General features: G+C 43.5%; 1 protein-coding gene across 1 annotated transcript in view; it reads right to left on the bottom strand.

Moving 5' to 3' along the window:
- EFCAB6 (EF-hand calcium binding domain 6) overlaps positions 1–21,842 on the bottom strand; it is a 252,788-nt gene that overhangs the window by 126,933 nt on the left and 104,013 nt on the right. The window contains exons 11-16 of the mRNA XM_082420556.1: positions 18,781–18,891; positions 16,607–16,712; positions 10,877–11,044; positions 8,454–8,513; positions 8,203–8,363; positions 1,173–1,346 (exon numbers count right to left, since the gene is read on the bottom strand). Of these exons, the coding sequence (XP_082276682.1) occupies positions 1,173–1,346; positions 8,203–8,363; positions 8,454–8,513; positions 10,877–11,044; positions 16,607–16,712; positions 18,781–18,891 (780 nt within the window). The remainder of the gene's footprint in view (positions 1–1,172; positions 1,347–8,202; positions 8,364–8,453; positions 8,514–10,876; positions 11,045–16,606; positions 16,713–18,780; positions 18,892–21,842) is intronic.

The following is a 21,842-nucleotide window of genomic DNA, read 5'->3' as shown; positions in this document are numbered from 1 at the left end:
TGGTAACTAGATCAAAGAGGTCATCAAACAGCCGTGGGAAGGAAGGGACGTCCACAGTTAAACCAAGCTGATTCACAAAATCAACTTAATTTATAAAAGATAGATCTTACGTGATGTGCTCTGGGTCTGAGTGTGAGAATGTATGTGTCATTGAAGGATAATTATCCTTCAGCTCCCCAGAAGTCTCCTGGACGCCGTTTTGACAACCATGAGATAGTCCTGGAGAACAGACTTCTACTTTCTTTCCTGCTGCTTCTGTCGGCTTTAGGAGCTCTCCAGAAATGCCCACATTTTATGAAATGCTTAATTGCTATTACTTCTTTCACTGGTTTTTAGGAAGCAGACATATCTCATCACAGAATATTTAACCTTTCTCTTAAAATACCACCTTTCTGCCCATTCATAAAGCAGCCACTACTGAAGTGCCCAGATATTCAAATTTCATTAGCATAGCATTAAAATATTCCCATTGCTCTACACTTAAGAATTTTTTAAAGGGGATATGACAACGTGAAGTCAGCTGAACAGTTCTACATTTTACCTCTCCTTATGGATTTTTTATAAGCTATGAACAAGCAAGTGAAAATAATATCTTTTCATTAGATGAAACCTACATTTTTCAAAATGAAGAAGAGCTCGAATATTCATCAGTCTGACTTTTAATAGATTGACTAAGTATGTTTTATTGTTACAATTCAATTTGACAATCATTTAAATAATTCTGTCATTCATGTTAGAAAATGTTAACCAGTTTAATGAGTATATTTTGCAATAAATATTAAACAGCGGTAAGGAATCTAAGTTTCTGGAGAAGAATAAGTGTGAACGCAGGTACGTAACAGTTGAGTGGCAGGCGGTTTCTCTGGGAGTTGAAAGTCCTGGGTCCTTCCCCCAGGGTGAGCATCATGCTTGTGAATAACCTGAGGTAAGTCCCCAAATCTCTCAGGTCTCAGTGCTTTCAATTCTAGAATTAACAGGTCAATGCAGTAATTCCTAAGATCTCTGCTGCTTGCTCTAAAATCCCTGACTTTAATCACTGTTTTTATAGTTTGCCATCTTTCTTATTTAAGTCATAAAATATTTAAGTACTCAGTCAACAAATATTTATTAACTACCTACACTGCAATAGGCACAGTGGTTTTAATAAACGCTTTCATTTTGCTTTATTTTACCTCTCAGAAAGATCTGGCAGCTGCTGTTCCTCTTTTTGAAGATGTTCATTTAACAGCTGATCCTTTGGAACAGGAACTGGAGAGACAGTGGGTGGGCCATTAATTCCTAGGCATGCCAAAAGTTTCTTGTAAAGGATTCTTCCTGAAGCAATATCCTGAAACTTATTGCAGAGTCTGAATTTCAGAAAATAATCAGAACACACCCATTAGAATGGCTAAAAGAAGACTGACCCTACCAAGTGCCAGCAAGGATGTGGGTCACTATGACCCTCCTCCACTGCTGGTGGGATGCAAAATGGTGCAGCCACTTTGGAAGACACTTTGGCAACTGAATATCCACTCACCAGAGGAACCAGCTGTTCCAGCCCTAGGCGCTTAGCCAAAAGAATAAAAATGTATGTCTACACAAAGACGTGTAATACATGTGGCTTTATTTGTAATAGCAAAAACTGGAAACAAACCAAATGTCCATCAATAGGTGAATGGATCCACAAAGTGGGGTAAGGCCATGAAACAGAATTCTACTCGGCAATGACCAAGAACCATACAACAACGTGAGTGAACCACAAAATCATTATGCTTGGTGAATAAAGCCTAACAAAAAAAGAGAACATCTTGTAGCCTTCCATTTATAGAAAATCCTAGAAGATGCAAAGTCATCTGTAGTGACATGGTGCTAGGTGGGTGGAAGAGATGAATTGCAAAAGGGCACAAGAAAGCTTCAGGGGGAATGAGAAAGTTTGCTATCTTCATTGACAGCTTGCGATGGGTTCACGGAGATATATACACATGATGGATTTCCTCAAATTGTATTATTTAAATATGTGTAGTTTATTGTTTGTAAGAATACTGCAATAAAGATATAATAAATGTAAAACAAAGAAAAAATTTCATGAGAAATTTGGTATGGAATTATGGAAGTACTTTATTGGAATTTTGGGATATGCAAATATTTGAGAAAAACATAGGAAACCACTAATATGGCAGGATCTTTTTCTCTTCCAACATTTTGTTTGTTAATATTTTTCTAATCATAAAGGTTGTACATGCTCATTGTTGCAAACTTGGTAAAGCCTGAGACCCAAGAAAAAATTCCACAGATTCGTTAAAATGCACAAGGCTCAGAGCCCAGGAGGTGTGGGTGTGAGCCCTGGATTCTGCCTCCCGGGGTCTGGATATCGGCTCCATGACTGGAGGCGGGCTTCACGAGGTCCGGTCCGCGGACACTTCCCCGGCGCAGTGAGGCCACGACTCTTTTCACATGAATACACGATGTCATGTGTCTCTTCCACCCTGAGTCTCTCGTGCGTGTACAGCGGACTTTCCAGAGGCTGCGTGGCACGTGATCATTCCTTGCTCCGACCGCTGCTGGAGTGTGTGCTCGTGTGGGCTGCGCTCACTGACGCGGTCTAAAGCTGCAGAAACGTGTAGGGTCTCCATGAGGAGCTGGAGTGAGCTTTCAGAGATCAGCTCAGCTCAGTTTCTTTACAGCACTTCACTAGCTCCTTACGAGCTCCCGTAGGTTATCCCTGCTATAATTTCTGTAACCTCCTTATTATCCAATAAATCCTTATTTTGAAATCCCAACGCTTTTCCTGAGCCTACAGGGAAACACAAGTAGCAAGTGCACTCTCCTTCTCTGCAACGACAGGTTAAAGGTCTCAGTTTTAGCTTCTCGTACAGTAAGTACTAGTAGACACAGTACATACAACAGAAACCCTTTGAGGTCCTCGATAACTTTTAAGAGCATCGAAGGGTTGAGAAGCTCTGACCTGGGCACGTGACCCTTTCTACGCTTCTGTTTCCTTGTCTATGAAATGCACATACTGAAAGCCCCCACCTCAGAGGATTACTGTAAAAATTCCATAAGAGGATCCACGTAAAGCTGTTAGCACTGGGCTGGCCTGCTACATGCATCTGCGCTCAATAAACCACAGCTGGAATAACAGTATCACAATATCATGATGACACGCATGTAGCCAGGGGTCAGAGCATGAGCTCCAAACTGCGCTTTGCTCGGTAAGTACCAGCAATTGTTATAATTGCTTCCGTAACACTCTGTGATGATCACTGTGGTAAGTATTACAGCTACAACTGTGAGAAAACCAAAGCAATGCCCACCTCACGGAGCTGCAAGAGGCTGGCAAACTGCTCATTCTGAACCAAGGGAACAGATCACCATAAAGCCCAGAGGCAGCAGAGAGCTTGGTGTTCTCAAGAAATAGGAAGCCAGTCAGCCCAGCTGAGCTGGGACCTGCAGGAACAGCCGCAGCATTCGAGAGCTTCCCATGGGCTTGATACTGGGTGAGAGGATTCATGCCTATTACCTCATTTGATCCTGACCACAACTCTCGAAGTAACATTTGCAGGAGGAAAGAGGCTCAGAACGTGCCCAAGTTCACAGCTAGCTCTGGGCCGAGCCAGGATTTGAACCCAGGCAGTCTGGCTGCAGAGCCCGAGTTCTGGAGAGGTTTTTTTCTTTTTTATAATTAATTAATTTATTTTATTTATTTACTTTTGGCTGCGTTGGGCCTTCGTTGCTGCACGCGGGCTTTCTCTAGTTGTGGTGAGCGGGGGCTACTCTTCGTTGCAGTGCATGGGCTTCTCGTTGCGGTGGCTTCTCTTGTTGCGGAGCACGGGCTCTAGGCACGTGGGCTTCCGTAGTTGTGGCACTCGGGCTCAGTAGTTGTGGCTCGCGGGCTCCAGAGCGCAGGCTCAGTAGTTGTGGCGCATGGGTTTAGTTGCTGCACGGCATGTGGGATCTTCCCGGACCAGGTCTCGAACCCGTGTCCCCTGCATTGGCAGGCGGATTCTCAACCACTGCGCCACCAGGGAAGCCCCTCTGGAGAGGTTTGAGAATCCTGACGGGCTGGGAAGCCACGCTCCGTTAAAGCATCTGGTATTTTCCCTAATGGCAAGAGGACACCCAAATGCTTCACGCAGGGTTTTAACGTGGTCGCCTTTGTAGTTTAGACAAAGACTGGCTACGTAATGGAGAAGAGAATAGGGGGGCTTCCATCTCAAATACCCAATTGCCTGCACAACCAATCCACTTAAGCTCACTCATTCACTCATTCATTCATTCCGTCGCTTGACACTTAAGATGCCCTGTCCATGAGCCGGGTACGGTTCCACTCCTGGGTACCGGGACTTCGGGAGTGAAGAGACAAAGTCCCTGTGCTTTACATCCTCGGTGGGTGGCACAGGTAATAAACGTAAACAGATGACAAGAGCCATGAAAAATGGAGCCGGGTGACAGGTAGAGAGTACCTGGGAGGTGGGGTGGAGGGGAGGTGGAGAAGGAGGTGAATAGAGTGACCTGTCACTCTGGGTGGTGGGGTGTCACCAATCTCCTCTCCAGGTTAACACGTCCAAAATGGAACTTCTGATTTTCACCCCTGAAACTCCCCCAGCTCAGGTGACAGTCCTGAGTACCCAGATGCTCAAGCCGGAAGCTGGGGCTCAGCCTCGCTTCCTTCCCACCCCACCCCAATCCACGCCCCTGGCAGTCCAAACACACCTTGAACCTCCACATGAGTTCACGGTGTGTATTCGTAGGAGAACTACAGAGATAAAGGGTAGCTCCATCGGGGGCGGGGCGGGGGGGGGCTGGCGGTTCGTGTTACATCAAGCTGATTTCCAAAGGCGCTTTATCATTTACACGCCCACAAGGCACACACAAGAGGACCAGTTTCTCAACCTCCCTGCTCTATCTTTTAACGTGTTTGCAAATTTACAATTCTTTCACTTCAAGTGATATCTAACGTAGTTCATATTTCCTTCTACTTATTAACCTATATTTTAGCAAAGCGACAGCAAGTCTCATGCTCAGAGTGCTTGGCAGATAGAGACATCGCATTAGGATTTAATCATATTGTTTGCATGAAGTGCAGTCTTAGTGTGACCTCTTTACAGCAAGTGATAATGTTTTTACATGTATGGTGGTCAGAAAAGCCTTTAAAAAAATTTAATACACTTCAGAAAAAGAGGAGTTGATATAAAGAAAATAAAATGTACTCAGGTAGAACATGAATGCCCAAAGTGTGGGTGACATCTTCCGTTTCATGGACAAGTAAACAGAGACCCCCAAGAGGTTCCCCTCTCTTGCCCCTTGGAAGCTGCAGTCTCCCAGGGTTCCTGTTCCTTCTCCAGCCTCCCCCTCCGCTGATGACCTCACCTCCCCCTGCACCGAGAAAACAGAAGTCCGGAGGGCGGGGCTCCTAGGTTAGCGCCCACGCCCACCCCTCTTCCTGGCCTGGCTCCGTCTATCAACACTTTTTCTCTCCAGTCTCTGGCTTTCCACTGGCTTCTCCCCCAGCCCAGAGACAAGCACAAAGCCTGTCTGTGAAGCAGGTGAATCCTTTCTCAGCACTGCATCCTTCACTTCACTCCACAAGCATCCCTGGCGCCTGCTGGGGGGTCCACCCGCCCCTCCCAGCCCCGGCCCCTGCTCACCCCACTTGCTTCCCATGCGACGTCTGACCTGGCTGGCCTCCTCCTGCTCCCCGAGACTTCCTGCCCCCTTAGCCCCAGGCACCGCCCTTCCTGTCCCCTTGCCCCAACCTTCTCGGCCTCCTTTGCTGCTGGACCAGCCAGGGCCCTGGTTGTCCGGTGGTGTTCTGCCAGGTCCCACCCACAGCCCTCTCACCTCAGACGGTCCCCCATCCACCCCGGACAAGTGCTTGTTGACCGAACGAACGAGCTGTCGGTGTGAGGAGGACGCTGGAGTCTCATCACGGCCCAGACTCCTCTCTGAGCCCCACGTCCTCCTGGAGTCTTTTTCCCGGGTTGTCACCCCGACCGGCTGACTCCTTCTGTGCTCTCTCACTGGCCAGCAGCCCCTGGCATCACCGGAGACTCCTTCCCCTCCTCTGCCATCAGCCTCCCGGTCCAGAGTCACCAGGTCTGTCCTTCTACTGCCCAGACCGAGTCCAAAGCAGTCACTCCCTGCAGTCCTCTGCCGCCCCCTCCTTTCAAGCCCCTTCTTTCCCTCTCTCCCCATTATGTCTGTTCCCCTCACCGGAGCCAGAGCGATCTTTATAAAGCACAGATCTGCAGTTGCCACCCACCCCCGTGTAAAGCCACCTCACAGGCTCCGGTTCCCCCTCACTCTGCTTCTCAACTACGGCTGCAGGGCACAGCCAGCGGGGATTTCAGCAGACCCGTGCCCGGCCAGCCTGTGGACGGGGCTTGGCACCAGGGTTTCCGAAGCCCTCTGGGTGGCTCTCAGACCCTGTGGAGAACCCTGCCCGCCGGGTGAACCCGGTTCCGTAGTGTAGAGCCGCAGTCCATCCTGCCCGCCCTCTGGCATCGTGCCCCTCCCGCCCTCCCCCCCACACTCCTGCCCCAGCTGTCCACGTGAACGTGCCGTGCGCCCCTAGCCCTCTGGGCTTTCTCCTGCTAGCCTACAGCCTGAAATGCTCTCCCCTTTCTTCTCCAGATTCAAGCATCACATCCCTGGGGAGCTTCTCGCCTTCCATGCCACGCCCCCCTGCCCCATCCTCCAGGCTGTAAGTGTCCTTCAAGAATTACGCACGGTCCTCTGGGCTCACACGCCACGCAGGGTGCGTCTGCATCGCTTTCCCTCACATTAGACCACTCTGTAGATGAAGGGGTTTCTGTAAACCTATTAACAGGACGGCCGGGATGCAGGAGGCTCACGCAATACTCTTGAGCGAAAGACCAAGTGGAGGAAGAAGTGAACCACCCTGCCAGTCCTGGGCTCTGCTTCCCTCTCCCTCTCTCCCTCTCCCCGGACCACGCGCAGCAAAGCCACGAGACAGTGAGCGACTGAAGCCCTGCAGACACGGACATCAAGGTGGCCTCCCCGCCTTGCCCACTGCCCAGCCCAGGCCCTCGCCCCTCCCTGAGCTCCTCCACGACCCTCTCTGGACTTGCTGTCACCTGCTTCTCCCCTGTGTCATGTTTCTTCCACCCACTAGCGAACTGATCTTTCTGCAAACACTCTGTAAACTGGATGAATGCAACACCCGGCCTGGCACGCCAAGCTCTCTGCAAGGCCCTCTTGCTGGGGAAAGCCTAGGCCTCCCCCTCCCCTTCTACAAACCACAGGAGAAACGGGCTATGAGACATGAGTGTTCACAGAAGGGAGATTCAAGAGGCCAACAATTACCAGTAAGATCAACTGTGTTTCAGGTCACTTTAAATCAATGTAATGTAAAGAAAAACAATAAATAAGATTTTTAACATTCCAGTCGGAAGGAATGAAAGAGAAACGCTGTGATTCCACTGGATTTCCACCCACAGTGATCTCCCAGATCACTGCCCACACGCTGGGAAACACCGGCCCCCACCCCTGAGGCCGTGCAGCTCTGAGTTCTGGGATAGCAGCAAGTGGGTGGCAGGTGGCGTGTCGGAGGCGTCATCCCCTGCAGAGTGCCGGCTCGGCCTGCAGGTTGTCAAGGTCATCTGCAGAGAGGGAATGCCCCAAGGGGTGAGCCCCTCCGTGTGGAGGGTGAAAGGGACACCAGGCAGGGGACCCCTGGGGCCTTCAGGACACCGGTCTCTTCTTTCTCTAATATCCCTGTCCCCCCTGCCCCCCAGCTTCGGCTCATCCACCACAAATTAAGTTTTAAACTAAAACGAAAGAGAAGTATAATTCAAGTTACCATTTATGGGCTGACTGATCATAGCCAGACACCCTGGGAGGTAAAATGGCATCACGATTAAGAGCACAGGAGTCATACAGACCAGAGGTAGAACCCAGGCTCCACTGACTAGCTGTGTGACTCCAAGGAGGTGCTTAACGTCTCCAGGCCTCCATTTCCTTATCCACGAAAGGAACTGTCAGAGCTGCCTTACACGCTTGTGTTGAGGACTGCGTGACCCAGCATATATGCCAGACTCTCAACCAACGCCCGACGCTTAGTACACACTCAATAAATAGGAGCTATTATCAGTACTACCTGCTAACATGGCAAAAAAAAAATACGTAGAAAAAGGTTTAAAATTGTAAAACAGACTTGATGGAAAACACAGCATGAATTAATTTTGTTACCAGAAAACTTACTTTACTAAATGTTCGGTTGTTAAAAATGGGCAGAAAACGCGCATGATTTTCTTGAAGTTATTTCGCCCAATGAGCCCTGTGTCTCCAAGGTCATGTGACCGCAGCATATTATAGAAAACTTGTAGATTCCTGGTAATGGAGTCATGAATAATTTCTTCCACCTAACAGAAAAAACAAACATATTTACCAAGCTGCACGTTTGTAACCTGGGGTGGTAGCACCTTGGGGCCACATAGGAAAGCGTTACTTACTGAATCCCAAGCCAGGAAGAGAGGTGCCTTGGTGTCTTTACAGGAGGATATTTTGCTTAGCTAATTGGGAAAGAGAAAAAATATAAATACAAATCACTCATAAAGGTAGTAGGAGCTTTGGAGGCAGGTGGACTTGGATTGCCAGCTCTGTCCCTGATTATTAGCCAGTAGCTTTAGACCTTGAGAAGTGAGTTTGCCAGCCCCCCCAATCCCCATCTGGAAATGGGATAATAACATTTAACTTGTGCTTATTTTTAAGAAGTACAGGAAACATGAAAAAATGCATCACCTAGAAATCAAATAAATGCAAAGTGAAAGAATAATGAGATGACATTTTTGCCTATCAGAATGGCAGAAATAAAAAAGGAAGCAAACTGCTAGAGTTGAAAATGGATAACATCAGACAATTTGATAATCTACAGCCTCTAGAGCAACAGTGACTGTCTCTGGGGAGCGGCTGAGGACAGAGGTGGAGGGAAAACTCACTTCCACTGTATTCCCTTCTGCATCTTTTGCATTTTGTACTTCATACATATATTCAACTTTTAAAATAATTAAAATATTTTAAAAATAATATATAAAATTTTTATTCCATTTCTGGAAATTTATACTAAAGAAATTATCATAGGATGATGCAAAAAAAAGAAAAAAAAAGGAGGCACTACAATATTCCTTGCAGCAAAATTTATAAAAGGAAGAAAAATGAACACCTAGATTATAAGAGCAGGGAATACGCTGCATCTTTTAATCTTACATAGCAGAATTTTTACTGAAACTAAGGGTTAACAATACGTTAATCAATAACAAACTAAAAAGTCACTAATTATGTGGTTTCGTTTTAAAATAAAATAGATATCATATATGAAAGTATATATAGATCCAGTTCATCAAATTGTATACATTACCTATGTGCAGTTTTTATATATCAATTATACCTCAATAAAGCTGCAAAAAATCATATGCCTGTGTAGGTATAAAGGTTTGGAAGAATATGCAACAAAGTATAAGAGTGAGTAACAATGTAACACAATTCCTCAATGTTAGAATTAGCGGTGATCTTAAGTTTCTTCTATTTGCCTATCTCTGCCTTCTAACGTTTCTAATTCACTTGCTTATATAACATTCACTCAACAAACTGCTTTGTGAGTGCTGCCGGCACTGGGCTATGCCTGTGGGTACAATGGGCAGTAAAACCAGAAAGGCCTCCGCCTTCCTGGAGGCACGACAACATCGTGACAGAAACGTGACCCTGTGACTGGCACAGGTATGTGAGGTTGATGCCTGCAAGACAGGCTTCATCAGAGGGGTCAGGGAGGGTCCCCGGAGAATGGGCCCTGGACCAGGGAGCGGGAAGGGGATCCTGGCAGGAGCTGCACTGCCGAGGATGGTGGCAAGAACGTGGGGAACCTGAGGACCCGAGTGGCGTGGCGGTGAGGAGACCCCGTGAGAGGCGGCAGGGCTGGACGGCGTGGCACCTCATCAGCTACGTGGGGAAGCTCTGCTTTATCCTGCGGGTCCCAACGCCGTTAGAGGGTTTGCAGCCTGGAGGCTGACAGCATCTGACTTAAGAGTAGGCAGAGACCACGCTGCGGGCCACATGGAAAGCAGGCTGCTCTCATGTCTGTATTTCTGTTTTTACAGAAAAAAAGGTGCCTATGAGCAGGGCTGCTGTGACAGTCAGAGGTGATGATTTACAAAAGCTAACACAGGGTGTGTCCCACAGCAGACTTCTGGAAAAGTTGCAGTTCTTCATTTTTGCCTGTAAAAGGGCTCTGGGACTCCCTTTTGAATCAGAGGTCAAGAAGGACTGAGTGACATGGTTTAGGATGTGCACAAGGTGGGCATTCAGGAAGCCATAATATTGAAACCAAAAGCTAATCTGTACCTGGTAAAGAAAGTCTTTAACAAACATTTCAACGAGACTGTTAACGCTCACTGCACGCATTATCTGAAACTAATCTGATTTTTTAAAGTTCTTAAAATGTTAAAATGCTAATAGCTATTAAAGTTATAGAAGTATTTCTAATAATAAAACCATCAACTTTTCAGCCAAAAGAAACAAATACTAAAAGTAAGTGTTTGCCACTAGAGGCAATAAGCAGTTTTTGGTTTTGTTTTTACTGCAAGACATGATTGCAAGAGCAGTGCCGTTGCAATGCTGGGAAAAGGAGTCACATCCAGCATATAAGGTGCTATCACTCAAGGAAAAGTTTTCAGAAATGTCAAAGAGCATCCTTCAATGAGATTTAAAAACTAAAAGTTAAACAACTTTTAAACACAACTCTTACTTAAAAATTAACGCAGCTGAAAAATGTGGTCATCCATTTATTTAAACCATATTTCACCTGCATCTCTTATTTCACTAAGAACACTTAAGTTTCCTGCCATAAACAGAAAAGCAAACGCAAAGTTGTAAAACTCACCTCAGGGTTCTCTTCAAGCAGTTCAATAAACGTGCTGACATTGACCCGTCCGGTGCACCCAGGGTCAAGTGTTTGCATTAGTTCTTTGAATTCTGAATCACTTATTTTTACAACCATGCAATTTAGAATGCGTCGCAATTCTTCCCCTGTTATATGTCCGTCAGGTTTCTGAGCATGAGAATATATAAGGGAATTTTTTAAAAAGAAAAAAAGGAAGGAAGAGCATTACGTGTATTTAGCAGCACTTAATAAAGCATGAGTTTGGGCCAGATAGAATGATGAGTTGAAACAAGAATACCTCAACTGATGATCATCATTGTATAAACCCACGTGCCAAGAGCGGTGGGGGGAAGGGAATCTAGAACTTTGCAAGTGCAGTTCCTACAGGGTTCTCTGTCAGGGCATGGCAGGAGACAGTCCCAAGAGAGGAAGGAGGCTGACCCTTTTCCCAGGACAGGCCAAACGCTGGCTGTCACAGGGCACCACAGCAGCTCCTTCTGCCCCAACGCACCTGAGGGTCCCGCGGCTCAGCTACATGCGGCACACAACTTCCTGGAAACTCAATTACAACTAGCCGATTCGCTAAGAATATTAACCATGCTCGTTTTCACTACCACCAACCTCATCAATTCCATAAATGTACAATTACTTAGTGAGAAAAAATTTCAGCCATGCTGCATAAAGAAAACATTATGAGCAAAATACTGTGAGGCAAATTTCTTCCCCCAGAATAAAAAATTACCAATAAGTAAATTGAATATCAAAACTGAGAGAAACTGTTTACTGGCAAAGCAGGGGAGATAAAGAACCCTACCTCTTCATAGGGAGATATTGTGAATACCAGTGTGACCAAAGACTTGTTAAGTGATAAAGCAGTGTATAAATGTCAACTATGACTTTGGGGTCCAAAATCTGAAAAGGATATAAGGTCCTCTTGGAGAAAATTAAGTAATTTTAGAGGATATGTGCAGGACACTTTTTGGTTTGGGAGTGACAATTGTTTAATGTCCAAATGGGAATCATTGACAACTAATATTTATGATTTTCAGTAAATTTATCAACGATCACCACTATCTAATTCCAGAATATTTTCATCACCCCGAAGAAACCTTGTGTCCATTTGTACTCACTCTCCATTTCCATCTCTATCCTAAGGCAACGAATCTACTTTCTAACTCTCTGTATTTGCTTTTTTCTGGATATTTCATGTAAATAGAATCATACAGTATCTGCATCTGTATGCACCTTCCATCTGGCTTCTATCACCTACTATAATGTTTTTGAGGTTCATCCATGGTGTTGCATAATCGGTATTTTGTTCCTTTTCATTCCTGATATGACTATTCCATTGTATGATAGGGCACATTTTGTTTATCTTGTCATAAGTTGATGAACATTTGGATTGTTCCCAGTTTTGAAATTATGAGTAATGTTACTATGGACTCTTGTACACAAGCCTTTGTGTGGACACGTTTTTATTTCTCTTGGGCAGATACCTAGGAGTGGAATTGTTGGGTCATGTGGTAAATTTCCACTGAAATTTTTAAGAAACTACTATGTTGTTTTCCACAGCAGTTGCACCATTTTCCATCCCCACCAGCAGTGTCTGAGTTCCATCTCCACAATCTCGCCAACACTTACTGCTGTCTGTCTTTCTGATAGTAGCCATCCTAGAGGGTGTGAAGTGATATCTCATTGTGGTTTTGATTTGCATTTCCCTGATGACTAATGATGTTGAGCATCTTTTCATGTGCTATTTGGTCACTCCTATATATTCTTTGGTGAAATGTCTACTAAAATCTTTTGCCCATTTAAAAACTCAGGTTGTCTTCTTATTGAGTTCTAAGAGTTCTCATATACTCTAGATACAAGTCCTTTACCAGATATATAATTTACATATATTTTCTCTCAGTCTGTCATTAATGGTATCTTCTGAAGCACAAAAGTTTTAAATTCTGATTAGTCCAATTTACAGATTTTGTTCTTTTATGGATCATGCTTTTAGTGTCACATCTAAGAAATATTTGCCTAACACAAGGTCACAAAGATTTACACATATGTCTTCTTCTAAGACTTTTACCATTTTAGCTCTTATATTTAGGTCTATGGTCCATTTTCAGTTAATTTTTGTATATGATGTAAAGAAAATGTCTAAATTCATCTTTTTGCATATGGATATCCAATTGTCTCAGCACCATTTGTTGAAAAGATTATCCTTTCTCCTACTGAATTGGTTGAAAATTAATTGACCATAAATGTAAGTGTTTATTTCCATACTCACAATTATGTTCTGTCAACCAATAAGTCTATCCTATGCCAGTACCACACTGTCTTTATTACTGTAGCTTTATCCTAAGAGTCAAAATCTGGAAGTTTAAGTACTCTAACTTCATTCTTCTTTTCCAAAACTGTTTTGGCTATTCTGCCACCTTTGCATTTCCGAATGAATTTTTAAGATCAGCTTTTCAATTTCTGCAAAAAAGCCAGCTGGGATTTTGATGGGGTTTGCACTGAATCTACAGATCAATCTGGAGAGAATTTCCACCTTAATAATATTGATTCTTCCAATCCATGAATATGGAATGTCTCTTCACTTATTTACATCTTCTTTTCCTTTTAACAGTTTTTTATAATTTTCAGTATACAAGCCTGGCACTTCTTTTGTTAAATTGACTCCTAGGTAATTTATTCTTTTTATGCTATTGTGAATGGAATTGCTTTCTGAAGTTCATTTTCAGATTGTTCATTGCTAATTTATAGAAATATAACTGATTTTTGTATATTGATCTTGTATCTTGTGACCTTGATGAATTCATTTATTAGTTCTAGCAGTTTGTGTGTGCATTCCTTAGAATTTTCTATTACAATATCATGTTGTCTGTGAATAAAGACAGTTTTACTTCTTTCTTCCCAATTTGTATGCATTTTATTTCTTTTCTTTCCTGATTACACTGTCTAGAACTTCAGTATAATGTTGAAAAGAAGTAGCTAGAGCTGATATCATTGTGTTTTTCCTGATCTCAGGGGGAAAGTATTTAGTCTTTTACCATTAATTATGCTGTTAGCTTTGGGTTTATCATAAGTGCCCTTTATCAGGTTAGGGAATTTCCCTTCTATTCCTAGTTGGTTGAAAATTGTTATCCTGAATGAGTGTTGAATTTTTCAAATATTTTTTTCTGCATCTATGATCATGCAGTTTTGTCCTTGTTTCTATTAATATTTTGTATTACATTAATTGATCTTTTGGAAGTTAAACAAACATTGCAATCCTGGGATAAATCTCACATGGTCATAGCATTTAATCCTTTTTACATGTTGCTGGATTCACTTTGCTAATACTTTTTTGAGAATTTTTGCAACTATATTCACAAAGGATATTGATCTGTGATTTTCTTTTCCTGTGATCTCTTTGTCTGGCTTTGGTATCAGGATAACATTGACCTCAGAGAATGAGCTGAGAAGTGTTCCTGCTATACCTTCTGAAAGTTTGTAAAGGATGGCTATTTGTATAAGCAATCTTTTCTAGTCTTCAATGTAGAGAATTTGCACATTTTTCGTTAGATAAATTTCTAAGTATTTGGTTTTTTAAAATATTATTAGAAATGATATTTTAAAATTTCTTTTTCTAATTGCTTACTGCAGGTTATAGAAATATTATTGATCTTTGCATATTGACCTTGTATCCAATGACCTTCTCAATTCTATTATTAATTCTAATATTTTTTTGAAGATTCTTGTGGACTTTCTCCGTATAAAGTCATGTGAGCTGCAAATAATAACACCGAGAATAAGAGTACGTGAACAGGCAGAGCACAGATTGCTTCCGGGTGCAGGAAAATGAGCCACAGCTGATGTAAATGGAAGTGACCAGGGCGATGGGCCCGCGTGGAGGGAGGATGGCAGTGTGTGGAGGCAGCACACACAGCTTCTTGGAGTGGCTCTAAAGCATCTTCTAACAGCTCTGCGCCCCTCTCTACAGCAGGGGGACCTGCTTCCCAGGGCTGCCCTCTGTGGCCAGGCAACATGCCATCCCTGCCCACTCCTGGCTCTCTCCCTCTGCTCTCCTTCTCCTTCCAGGTCCCAGAATGTGGCCAAGACCCAGGAAAATGGTCAGAGGGGTTGGAGTGGGCATCTCAATGGGAAAGCACGCCCTCTGCAGCTCTCAAGTATCTGATGGCCGTGGCTCTCGGGTGATGGCTCCAGAGGGTGAGCTCATTGCCAGCAGGGACTTCACCTCATTCATCTATGAGTTCGACCTAAGTGCCCAAGGCCGGGTCCGGCGTGGGGCAGGCACTCAATCCCCCCTTCTCACGTGTGTCCATCAGTCTGTTTGCCGAGCGGTACATCAGTGACATATTTGGCACGGTAAGCATTATTACAGTCCTCCATTAGCGGAGATGAAGATTTCACTATTTTTAATTAAATTACTTCTTCAATATACTAATACAAGCTGAGGCGGATGAACACACGGAAGCCTTCGTTTATCTTAAAGACGCGGTCCACCCGGCACGCTAGCAGGCGGCTCAGCGCAGGGCGGAAACGCGCCCGCTCTGGAGCAGCCGGTTCGAATCCTGGCCCCATCACTCGCTAGCTGGGAGCCTCAGGCCGGGCACGCGCCCCCACGTTCCTTTCCTCAGCAAATGAGGATGAAATGAAAGAACTGAATGGAGATGATGATAGCGTCCACCTCACAGAGGTGTTGAGAGGCCGAAGTGAGCGAATACGAGAAAATCGCTGAAGACAGGGCCCGGCACACAGTCAGGGTCGCTATTCCTGTCCGTCCTGAGGGAACAGGTCACATAGGCATAAAGATTAATGACAGCTGGTGTACCAACTGAAGCATCTCCCACACGAAAGCAGGACCCCAAACCTTGGAATTCACACTATGCAGCGGCATTCTAGATGGACCGAGGTGCGGAGCTGCAGCCCCCAGAGCGGAGAGCAAACCCCAAACCCGCAGGTCCACCTCCAGGCCCTGGGAGCCTCCCCAGAGCCCTGCCCCACAGCGCAGACCACCCCTTGGTCGGCGGACTTTGCAAGGTGGACACAGGCCGAGTAGCTACTCTTTGGTACTCGCTCACGCATGAGTCTGAGGCAAAGTAATTCATCGTACTCCTGGTTAGTTACTAGAGATTCAGTTATTGGATGTGCTCAGTAAATAACTAACTTGGGAAATATTGCTATGTACCAAAAGCATCCAAATGCTGCTTTCTAAAATAAACATGAAAGTGGGACAGGAGCTAATGTTTCAAGCAAAGTCATGAAAAAAGCCTCCCTTTGAGTACAACTAAGTAAGTAAACAGGCTGTTTTGGAACTAAGAAAATGTTCCTGTCATGGGCTACAGTTGGTTATGAGCCCATAAACTCTAGGTTGGGGAGTGGGAGGACGGGTCAACAGGTCTGGATTAGTCCTTAATTAAACAGCTAATGATGACTAGTCACTTCATTCTTAACAATCTTGACACACGTTGTTCTCACCCCCTGGCATTTATATTGCAGTTAAATTTTATGTCTTCTATCCTCCCAACTAGACCCAGCTCTTGAGGTCAGGCTTTGTATCCCTAAGGACTCAGAATACTTCCTCGCATATAACGGGAGCACAAAAAATATTTGTTGAGTGGATAAATGAATGAATATACAGTTTTTATTGGTCCTGTTTTGAGTATTAGCCTTCTTCGAAACAACCAGTTTTCAAAGAAGGGTTTTCAGAGAAGGGTTTCAAAATCTTACAGAGTTGATGATCAGCAGTGCTTTCTTCAACGATGCACAGCGATCTTCAGGTCTAAATAACTTTGTGATAATGTTTTCCTTGCGAAGTTGATTTCTAGAGTTGATGCTACAAGAGAATTAAGAGAAAAGCAGGAATAAGATTATGTTCTTGAACTTTGTTCTTAATAAAAAAACAAAACAAAACAAAACAAAACACCCCCCTAACAACAACTGTAATAGTGCTTTATTTTGGATGGCTCCTTTCCCTGAAAGTGTCATGTGCTTGTGAGGGCCCATCTGTCACTCAGTTAACGTGGTACCTAATAAGGGAGCTGGCATGGATGCAATTCCCATAAGCATCAATCAGCTTTGCTGAGCCATCACTCGCCTCTTCCCGTGCCGACTAGCTGTGGCCAGCCCTCTTGCCGATCTGTGCCTTTGGTCTCAAAAAAGACCAGGAAAGATGCCACGATCACTGCTGAGACAAACACCTCCCTGTACAGGCAGCGTGCTGCAGCCCACTCGCCAACATGGTAACTGAGGGCACACATTTCCAGTTGTGAAGCAGTGAGGATGGCAACCTTCACAGCCTCTCCCTCCCTGTTGACAATGGCCATGACCACCATGACCACCTATATTATCAGACCCATCTCCCTTTCTTGCCTCTTGCTTTCATCCCCTGAGCTCAGGGCCAGCAGTCTGCATGTACCCTTGAAGGCCCATGATCATCCATCTACTCTGGAGATGAAAGCCAACTTCACCAGGGACTCTGCTCAGAAAGGGGGCTGGAGAATCTCCCAACAATATACACTTGCTGGCCTCCCTTTTCAGCGTTCAATTAGACAGATGACATTTTCCACTAAATAAAGAATGATCGTGAATCGTACTGGCTCTGAACAACTCTCAATTGTTTAGGGGGGTGTACTGCTGCACCTGTACAGCCGTCTTAGCGTTTTCCAGTTGTGTGAGAACGTATAAACACACACACCCTTACCACCACTTTTAAGAAACATGTAAAGTGGCAGAAATGCTGAATCTGAGTTCCTCGTGTGACCCACTGGAACCTGGCTTTCCTGAAGACCACAAACACTGGCATGAACGGGGACAACTAAAAATGTCTCATGACATTGCAAAATGTCTCCTGGGGGGCCAAGATTGTCCCCAGTTGAGAACCACTGTTTTAAAGTAAAGAAAATTCACAGGCTAATTCCTACAGTCCTGGACAAGGTGCTGTGAGACAAGAAAATTGTAAAGAAACAGAAGTAATTTCACTTAAGAAATGAACTCACAGAGCCACATCCCAGAAATGCAACGTGAGGGGAGTGCAGGGGGCTCCAAATACCTGGAAGGCTGGTGACCAGGGCAGTTCATTAAATATTCATAAATTCCCCGAGACAGGGATAGGACCCAGCAAAACAGGAATTAACTCTGTGGTACGTTTTTCTTTACAATAGAGCACAGTGCTTTCAATGAATGTGCTGAGGTTATAAAGTCTGTTTTTTTCTTTAAGATTTACATAGGGCGATCAATACAGGGTGCACATGAAGATAAAACAGTTGTTAGAGGGAAAGTCTAAATTCGAAAATGTCATATTATGAAATATTTTTTTATGTTTTGGGCCACCACCGCCCACCACAATTTATGTGATAAATATAAATCTGAAGTTATAATAGACATTAGAATGAAAACAAAAATAATGGCACTCAAGGCAAATAATCCACAATAATTGCACCATGCAGAGAGCGGTTGGAAAACAAGTTAACATACATTGCTCTTTTCCATATAATATTTAACAAATATGTGTTTGTACACAATTTTACAAGATTATACTTAGTGCTCAGAGAGCGATGTTGGCAGGGTCGATGTGTGTATTGAGGGTATTTGGACTACGTTTCTGTGTCCGTGACTCACCAAGCCTATGACCTAGTGAAGACCCCATATAGTCTTATTTTTTCATCTAGAAGTTGGAATAATAATTATACTTACCTTATAGTTTAAGGCAGTTTTAAATAAGAAAAATATATGGAAAATAATTTATAAGCTATACGTTATTATGCAAAAGTTGGTAATTATTCAAAGAAGACTAATTTGTCATTCAATACATGAAGAATAAGAAATTCAGATATTCTCTAACTTTTTACATATTATGATACGTGTAACCAAAATTTAGTTTAGTTTAGTTTTGTTTTACATACCTATTTCTTTTTGTCAGGGGAATTTTATTACTAGTTTCCAACAACTGAGGCTCATAAAATGATGTTAAAAATTGCTTCCAATTGACTTTAGTGGTGGTTTTAAGTCCAAATCTGGATTTAAAAAAAAACAAAAATAGTATTTTAAACATTTTTTTCTATAACGCTGCATGAATTAGATGCTTAATAGTGAATTGAAAATGGAAGCAGTGAATTTATATGAAGTTTCATATCTAAGGTAAACAAAATAATTTAGTAAAATAATACTACAAATTGATTTTTTAAAAGCAAGGAAAAACCAAACTGATTAATACATCTCCATGTCTCTATATTCTGTTAGCAGTAGCATACACTGAAGGAAGAAACAAAGGGATTTGATTAAAATTCTAACGTTCATGAAACAATTCTTTCAAATTCATTATTTGAAGAGCTCAGTTAGAGTGGCAGGCAGAATAAAGGCCCCAGGATGTCCACGCTCTAGGTCCAGAAAATAGAGAAATAAGAGAGAAGATTTCCCCAAGCCCAGCGCAAGGCAGGATAGATGATGTGTACCCCTCACCTCAAGCCTTGTGGAGAGAACTGCTCTACCTGGGAGTTTGCTAGATGCCCCTGCCATGGGGGGTCTAATGTATCAGTGCCTGACGCCCTCATAGAACAGAAACTTTGCAGATGAGAGCCGAACTGCTGAGCCATTGACCGAAAATGGGGGCGGGGGCGGGTGGGGAGGTGTTGGCAAGACTGCTGGCTGACTCTCAGTCATCGGCGAAATAATGCAGAGGGTCTCGTGTGAATCTGACGTGGGCCACAAGCGAGAGAGCGAGCGTGAGTGTGTGCACACGCAAACACACGGGGTCCTCTAGGTCCTGACCGAGAAGGCCACCTGGAAGAATGAACAGACCTTAATAAAGAAGGTTCTCCTTCCCTGTTCCCAGGTTCCCAGGGGCTGAGGAGGGAATAAGCGATCAGCTGAGATGGAGATGCATTTGCCTTCATCAAAAACCTGTGGATGTGACAGCCGCGTGTGAAGCCCAGAGACACAACAAAGACTCTCATGAAAGGAAACACCTTCTGACAGACACCTGTTAGGGCCAGAAAGTGCGGTTTCCAGCTCACAGCAGAGCCAGTCCAATAGGAACTTTCCTGCTCCCCCCTCTTTCTCTCCTTCCTCTGGGCATTCCAGGCGTGGAGGAGTCAGAACCCGAGTTTGCAATATGAGGAAGGAAGAGAAGTGCAAAGCGGAGATGGGGAGAAGAAGCCATCTGTGCCCCCTTTATTCTTGCCTGCAACAGACCCTAACTGGGTAGGGAACACAATTCACATTTAAATCAAGTCTACAGCTTTGACCATAATGTGAAACCGGCTATTGCAATTACTAAGCTGAGGCTCTTTGTGTGATCTGAAACAAACCAAAAAATCAAAGTCTGCTCATGCTTTCATCCAAGGGAAAAAGAACTAATCCAACTGAGAAAATTTAAAGGGACAGTGGGCAAGAAAATTAAGTTGCCCTAAGATTACAGACCATGAGTCTTGCCAGCTCAACTGAGGTTACATCTGCACACATCCATCCAACTATCCATGCGTTCATCCATCCACGTCTGGTGCCAAGCCACCATCTTTCCTCACTGGAATTACTGCTACAGTCTCCTAACTGGTTTCCTTGTACTTACTCTAGCCTTCCACCAATATATTAATATTTTCATACTTTAACCAGCCTGCACTTTTTGAAATGCGTATGTGATCAGATTACTCTCTTGCTTTAAATCTTTGCATGCCTCCCCACGGCTCTTAGGATAAGAATTAAAATCCTTCAGTAACGTACAGCTTGCTCAGTTTGACCCTGCTCACATCTCCAGCCTCATCCCATATCGCGCTGCCCCTTGCTCTCTTGGCTACGGCCATGCTGGTCCTTTGGTTTTTCAAAAGGCTTGTGCTCTTCCTCGCCTCAGGCCCGTATGCTTGTTGCTGCCTTTGCCAGTTGCCACATTCTCCCCACTACCTACCTCCCCCACTTTAGGTGGTTAATTCCACTCCTCTTTCAAGTCTCAACTTAATCATTACTTTCTCAAGGAAGCCTTCCCTTATTTCCCTAACCAGGTGCTATTTGCCCTATTGCACTATGTCTCTATCCTTTATAGTATTTATCCCTACCTAAGTATTAATATCATTCACAGTCAACACTTGTATAGCGCTTTGATTATGATTATGATTATAGCAGCTAATGCTTGATTGGTTATTACTTCTACTTCTGCTATTAGCACCATGTATGTGGTCATGAGGAAGAGAGAGAATTGATTGACTAATTGATTTCATTACACGCACACGGCAACATATAATAAGTAGATTGTGACGGTGGTTTAATTCACTACTATTCGCATACAAAACAAAGTTTCATCTTTCATACTCAATCTTGTTTCCCCAAACTTTGCCCACTATTTTGATAGTTTGTTAATGCTGTATATTTTCACCTTAAGTTTCAGCAAGTTAAAAATTAATTTTCTATATTGGAAACACTGTGGCTACTATTAAAATTAGAATCAGCTGCATATATTATGTTTAGGAAATTACCTTGCTCTTTGGTAAAAATATCAAATTAGATCTTCACTACATACCGTCTACTAAAATACACTCAAAAGAGATCAAAAAAAAAAAAAAAGAGATCAAAAAGTTAAACGTAAAAGCTAGGACCACTGAAAAATGAAAAAAAAAAATCTAGGCATATATTCATCTGGTATTCGAATGAGAATGGATTTTTAAGCAAAATTTAAGAAATCACAAACTTACTTAATTACATCAAAATAAAAAATTTCTGTATACCAGAAATATTAAAACAAAGTTTAAGAGCCAAACAACAGACTTATAAAGTTACCTATCATAATTATGCATAACAAATTGTTAACATTCTTAAAACACAAAGTGCTTATACAAATTAATATGAAAATATTAACTTAACTTCTTTCAGTAACGGTGGAGTAAGATCCTATTGGACCAATCCTCTTACAGATAATCACAGCAGACTCTGGGCATAATATCAAAAGTAGCTACCTAAAAGCACTACAGAGTGAACA

Source organism: Balaenoptera physalus (genome assembly GCF_965194825.1).
Source record: "Balaenoptera physalus genome assembly, chromosome: 13".
NCBI lineage: Eukaryota > Metazoa > Chordata > Mammalia > Artiodactyla > Balaenopteridae > Balaenoptera > Balaenoptera physalus.
Note: the sequence above shows the minus strand (reverse complement) of the source record. Positions and strands in the feature narration are given on the sequence as shown.